This window comes from Cupressus sempervirens, chromosome 4 (assembly GCF_028749045.1).
Source record: "Cupressus sempervirens isolate cs-2001-9-10 chromosome 4, ASM2874904v1, whole genome shotgun sequence".
Lineage (NCBI taxonomy): Eukaryota > Viridiplantae > Streptophyta > Pinopsida > Cupressales > Cupressaceae > Cupressus > Cupressus sempervirens.
This window is the reverse complement of record NC_143121.1, coordinates 350,077,932-350,084,942: the sequence shown is the minus strand read 5'-3', so window position 1 is coordinate 350,084,942 and position 7,011 is coordinate 350,077,932. Positions and strand designations below refer to the sequence as shown.

General features: G+C 33.1%; 1 protein-coding gene across 1 annotated transcript; it reads right to left on the bottom strand.

Moving 5' to 3' along the window:
* Positions 1-231: 231 nt before the first annotated feature.
* Positions 232-843, bottom strand: LOC149561478 (GRAS family protein RAM1-like). Its single transcript, XM_089827837.1, has one exon. It carries the CDS (start codon positions 841-843, stop codon positions 232-234), a length of 612 nt encoding a protein of 203 aa, XP_089683963.1.
* Positions 844-7,011: the final 6,168 nt, after the last annotated feature.

Sequence of the window (7,011 nt, the reverse complement as noted above, 5' to 3'; positions counted from 1 at the left end):
GAAATAAGCAGTTGGATAAAGAAAATAGAGACAATTATATTAAAGGAACAAAAATACAATAGTAGTGGTGCATTTTCGCAGTTCAACTTATCCAGGCGTCAGATAGTATTGCTTCGACTTAAATTGTCAAATAAAACTCACATGTTTGGCCTATACAGTTGTTCATGCAAATGGGGCGACTAAATCTAACCAGATTATTACAAAGATTATTTCAATACGTAGGCACTTGTTTCAGAAAACTCCATCAAACTTCATTCTGCGACCTCTCCGTGCCGAGAGTGCAATGAGAGGTGTTCCTTTCCACTTTATAATGATGGCATCTCCATTGGCCTCTAGAGTATAATATTCTCTTGAGGCACAGTCTGCTAATAACAATCTTGCCTGATATATACCTTTAAAGCTGAACCCGATTTCCCTGAACCCTGCATGTTTGAAAATACACCTCCACACATCAGTTCTAACATGCCTAACGAACCGCTCATTCCCCTCACAGACTATCATGTTCCTCAACTGACTTGCAGTGATCAATTCCTCATGCTTCACCCGCATTATATCATTTCTGTCCGCCATGGTAACATCCAACAGATCGAAATACGCAATGTAATGCGAAAGCACATTGCGGAATCTATTGACAAAAGATGGAGAATTATGCTGGGCTTCCATTTCTACATTCACCAATATTCTTGGTCTCATTTTATTTATCACACTAATGAGATTTTCCAAAAGGACGGGGTCGTACAAGAGACTTCTGAGAAAAATAGGAGCATAAACTGCCAACGCCTCGCCTGATTTTACGGAGAACAAACTTTCTTTAATGTCAGCGATGCCTCCGATCTCCACCATGTTGTATGACAATGGAATCGCGAAAGATTTAGCCAGCTCATGAAGCCTTATTCCTGTTTTCAAAAGCTCTTCGCTGTCCGTCCCAACTGCTGTAATCTTGAGAAGCTTGAGCCTTGGCAAAGAAGAGGAAATGGATCTGTCCAGTGCGATCCAGTTCGCTTCCCGAGATCAATCACATGAATTTTCTCTGCCTTCCCCACGACGTCTATGATCGCCTGCACAGCCGTGAACTGGAACACATTGACAAAGGGCAGAGCAATATTATAATAAGCAATTCGACTAAAGAACTCTTTTTTGTCAAACTCAGCATCAATATTGAAGGCGAAATCTGGGACTGGTTTAGCTGCGTTATTTAACGCTCTGAGAGTCTGGCGTTCGATTCTCTCCTGGAGTGCCACGGCAATATAAAAGCGGAGCCTCTGTGTGCCATTCCCAGTCTGACATGACAATTGTTTGCATTTGGTCACAATTTCAGCAGCCTCTTCATATTTCTCCTCGCCTATCAATCCTCCAGACAGTAGCAGAAGTTGAACCAATTCCTCTTCTTTCTCTCCATTAAGAGCCTGGTCAATATCAGAGGTAGCGCATACACTTATTGTCTTACCTCCTTCCGAATTAGGGTTCTCCTCAGACGACAGGATATCAGTGCTGGGCAGCCCGGAAATATCATTTGCAGCCTTGGAATTCCCTTGCCTGGAAATTTCATAGCTATTTATGAGTTCGTTGTCGAAAGGAAATATTTCATGTTGTGGAAGACCAAAGATGTCTTCCACATTCGGATACTGGTCAAGCTCAGTAGCTTCTAACTCACATGAGGGGACCGACATGAACATGGAGACAGGATCAATTCCATTGTTAGATAAACTCATATTCAGTCTATCTCCTTCCAATTGGCTTTCATTATCTACTTCTCTTGCACAAGGAAAACTTTCATGGTATGACAGACCAAAGATGTCGTCCATGGGCATGAACAGATGTGGGTCGAGCTCACTACAATCTGTGTCTTTGAATGTAGAATCCAATATGGAAAGAGGAATAGTGCCAAGTTTTTGTTTGGTTTAATTGGCTTTTTCAATATCTATTCCACTAATAAGAAGATTATTTTACAAAGCGAAATTATTTCACATAAGCTGCAGGAGCACAGAGCACAACGTTAATGTTGTCGTCTAGGTAAACACAGCGACATATGGGCGATATTTCACATAACCTGTAGGAAACAGTCTACAATGTTAATCTCGTCATTACGTCAAATACGATGACATACATGCATGTTCGGCATATACCAAATACACCAAGATACATACAAACTCAGAATATAACGTGATTCGGCAGATATAATTCCAAGATACAATTTGGGACATTATTACTGTTTTTTTGTGTGCAATTAAATCAACTTTAGTAACAGATAAATAATGATTATAATGAAGATTAAACAAGCAAACAGTAATGAGGAAGTCACAAAACAAATTTTTAAATAGTTAGATGAATTTGTATAAAACATATATCTGATTTTTGTACTATAATACAATTAATTACATCATCAAGAAATAAGAAAATCAGATATCAATGCAGAACCTCCTAGTGATCTTGAACACCAAAATAATAACAAAGGAAGACCTAGAATCATACACAAACTGCTAGGAAGGTACATATAGATGTGAGGTATCTCCCAAGCACCAAAGATTACAAGAAGTAGAGAGATGACGACATTGGGAAGATGAAAACATATTGTTAAACTCTTCCCTGAAAGAGAACTGGTGTGGAAAAAGTAATAGAAGCAACTATCCAATTAAGGTCAAGTAATGAAACCTCAAAATAAGGCAAAATATAATAATGATGCTGCCAAGTGCTAGTACTCATATTTAGAGTTGCATGTAGAACTAGGGACATCATTAATCAAGGATCATTTTCTTGTCTTTGTAACATTGCTAGACAATATATTTCTTGAAAGTAACACATTGACATGCAGACATCTTTTTAAGATCCCTATGTCAGGATTTCTTGAATCTGTTCAAGTGCTACTTTGTGGATCACAAATTGAACCAAACCTGATAGCACACAAAAATTTAGTCAGTTATTCTTCATTAGCTATTATATTTAGATTAACAGACCCTCAAGAATAGAGTGAAGCAACATTAATATAATATACATTTAAAACAATTTTGTAGAAGAAAAATTAAAACTATGTGTTCCCTCTAGTAGGTTTTGGCTGAAATTTTGCTTGTTTGAGTATCCTAAAAAATTATGGAACCATATTATTAGAAATTAATTATCAATTACATATTATTGGGTTGTAATGGTTCCTATTATCTAATTCTTTTCAAGGACATGAACAATACCCAATTTATTTTACAAATAGAGAAGTTTTAAGATATAGCTCAAATTATGAGGTAAAATATTGAAAGACTCATGTGTTTCCTAATAAATTTTAGAAATAGACACTAGGATTTATATTTCTCAAACAAAACAAAATAGAAAGTGCTTTTGTGGAAAAGGAAATTGAGGATGCAATGAACAAACACTAGGAAGAATTATAAAATTAGGAATCCCACACCTAGATCATTTCTTACATTGGAGGGAAATATGATCCACTAGGCTAAAATATGTTGAAGCATTTTTAAGTAGATGCAATGGATTTCCTTCCATTAAAAAGATATTGATGAAAATGTAAAATTGAAAGTGAAAGATGTTTAGTAAGGATATAATACAATGATTATATAAAGATAGAGTACAAGTTCTAAACCCAATTTTGATACTAGATTTAGATATTTGAAATGAAGACTAAGATATGCTCCAAATTTGAGATAAGAATAATAGGTCAATGATGACTTGGATTGTATGGAGTGACCAAACTTGAAGAATTTCACTAGAGGTTCCTTTAGTCTAATAGCTTCTAATGAGACTTATGCCACCTATTACTCTCATTAGATCTAGTGATAGTCCTGAATTGACTTGTACCACCTATCACCTAAAAATAGAAAATGAGGCAAGTATGTAGAGAAAGGAGTTTGCATAATTAAAACCCTTTATAGGAATTAATTATGAAATTGACTTAAATTACTCAAAATAAGAGATTGAAATGTTAGTAGTAGAGGTTTGAGTAAAACAAGAAGGTGTATTGCACATCAAGTGATCCAATCGTGCTTGAAAATAAATGATAACTATTAATGCCATAAATGGACACCACAAATAAGCTAAAAGGATGTAGCAAAAAACATGCTTGCATAATGACCATTTTAACTTGATAGAAGATTAAGGATATGGTAGGTTAATATGGCTTGAATTCTTGAATCACTTCATCTCTCTTCAATTCAATTCTTAGGATAGAAGAAAATTATGATTAATTGATTGGTAGATCATTGGATGTCAAAATGAGGAAGACCTAATATTTCTTTTATGCATCTTTGAATAATTTCAGGCAAAAAAGTAAAAATGGGTAACCATGACTTAGGAATCCTAATTCCCCAATTTATATTTGGGGCTAAATTTATGGGTGTGTAGTGTCTCATGAAATAATGAATGACCTATATCACCATGGGCCTTATTGGGCTCCGTAGACCAAACAATTGGGGTATGAAATATTAATCAAATATCAATCATGAAATGATAATTCTTCAAATGTACATGAAATGATTGTTTAATATTGTCATACACACAAAAGGCCACATAAAGTGAAATATTGCTTATAGATTCTAGATGATTGAAATAAAAGATATTGAAAAAGGGATCAAACCTACAATTTAGGGTCCACAAGTCAATTAAGTTTGTGAATGATATATATTGATTTATTTAATAAATATATAACAATTTTTTTTAATACATGGAAGAATGAGGCATGCACTAGAACCATTAATAAATAATTATAAATGCATACTTTATCAAGGTTTGTATAATTTACTACAATAAATTTGGCTTCAACTCTAGCTAGAGAAATAGATCTTTTCTAACAAGATGCATACATCCAATTATATAAGAGATTGTAAACAAGAATGTAAACCTATGGAAAAGGATAAGTATCCTTATATATAAAAACTAATCCTTGAAATAGAAGACATCATATGATAAGAGATAAAAACTTTATCAAAGATATCATATCTACTTTATAATGCAAAAAAAAAAACATTGGCCTTGTACTACACAAATGACAACACAGAGATTGAAGAACTAGAATTAATTATGCATAGCTTTTTTATTTCTGTGTTTAGGTATACGTGGAAAATGATAAAATAGAATGATCACAAAGTGATAGATAATTTATAATAGATATCATTTCAAGAAACTAGAACATTGTGAACAAGTATAAAGACCTCTAAAAAGGAATAGAATCCTCATGTTGAACAAAAATTCTATCCTATAAATGATTTTTAACATAAAAAGAACACTAAGATGATGAATGAATACATGTTCTAACATTCAATTTGAAAATTAATCTTCTTAAACAATAAATAAGTCTTTTATATATTCCTATTCATGCACATCTTGAAATGAAATGATGTAGATAAATGAAAAATGCTTAAACAAACTTGAAAGACAAAGCTCATAAAAATAATCATAACACAAGATTTTTTATGGTAGGAAAACCTTTACCAGGATGGAACAAATATCATACAATGGGAACTCCCTCACTTAATACATAATGGCTAACTATCTATATTGGACACCTCAATCATAAATAAGAGTGCATCATTGATGACTAGAAGTGATTCATTATATAAGCAACACTAAAATTAAAAAATCAAATAGAGTGATTATAATCTATGTCTTAATATGTCTCATTTTTGGACTATCTCATTACCATTCAGATTCAAGAAAACCTATATAAAAAAAGTGTACAACAATGCAGTACACAATTTATGTTGGTCTCAACTAGTATGGGGTGGGGGCGTAAATTAGTGCATCCAATTCTACAAAATCTACTAGTTAATTTATCTATCTTAAATACAAACTTTGTTTCTAATACTTTTACTATTAAGGTAATGAGAATATATGATGTAGAACCGTATTAGATTACACACAGATGCATCCATGAATGACATATATTTTTAAGTGGAAATCTTTGGTGGTAGGGTGAAACCATGGTGGGAGTAATATACCAACTATCCTTTCCATTTAAGTGTGGTAGCATTTTTATTTTACAAATTTTTTTTTTTCGAAATGATTATAGTGCACCCATCTTCTCCATAATTGACTAAGCAATGACACATTGGAAATGGAAACTAAGGAGAAATCACAATATTTTGAATATTCTTTAAGTTCAGATCAAGGTGGAGCTCTTTAGTTTCTCAACTAGGAGGTTAATCTAGTTTGGTTAGGTTTCACATTTTTTCAACACCCACTTTACCTTCCTTTCTATACGAATTGTCTCACATATTTTGTCTTCCTAAAATTCATTTGCATATTGCCTATAATTCTTTAAGAACTTAACCTATTACTTGTAAACTGCAAGAAGATAAATCATTATCCTGTTAAAAAAAATATTAGAAACCAGATGATCATGAAATTGTAGAAAATATAGCTCAATTCCAGTATTTGGGCTGTCATTATAATGAATGACTCCTTACAATTTAAGCTGAGATGATGGACACCCTCCATCCAAAATTGTTCTACTTCTACCCAACAACAAATACAAAACTATTTTCATCTAGGTTCACAAGAGGGAAAATATTTATCAATGTGGAACTAAAGAAATCCTTTCACTAGATTGTGTGGGAGTTGAGATTCAAACTTAACCAACATGGTGATAATACTGACTCGGAGTTAAGGTTAGCACAATAGAAAAAAAATGGGGAATGGGAATAAGGAATGAAACAAGAAAATCTAACATAATAGAGAAGGGTGGGCCCACAAGCCACATTATGGACGTATCATTAAGATTTCATTTTCTTAAAATCTTACACCATAAATAACATAATTATTTATTTAGATTTTGGTCGATATATTATTTACTATTCTATCAAGACTATAAAATTGGGTGGTACTACAATAATTTTGATTTATCCAAAATGGCTGCTACTATCTACAAGATTTCCACTACAGTGATGCATACTCGTAGGCTAACACTTAATTTCCACTTTCTATTGTTATATGAATTTATACTTCCAAATTAAAAACCAGTCACCTTCTACCATACACCTCCATTGAATAAGTGTAGGTTAAGCAATAATAATT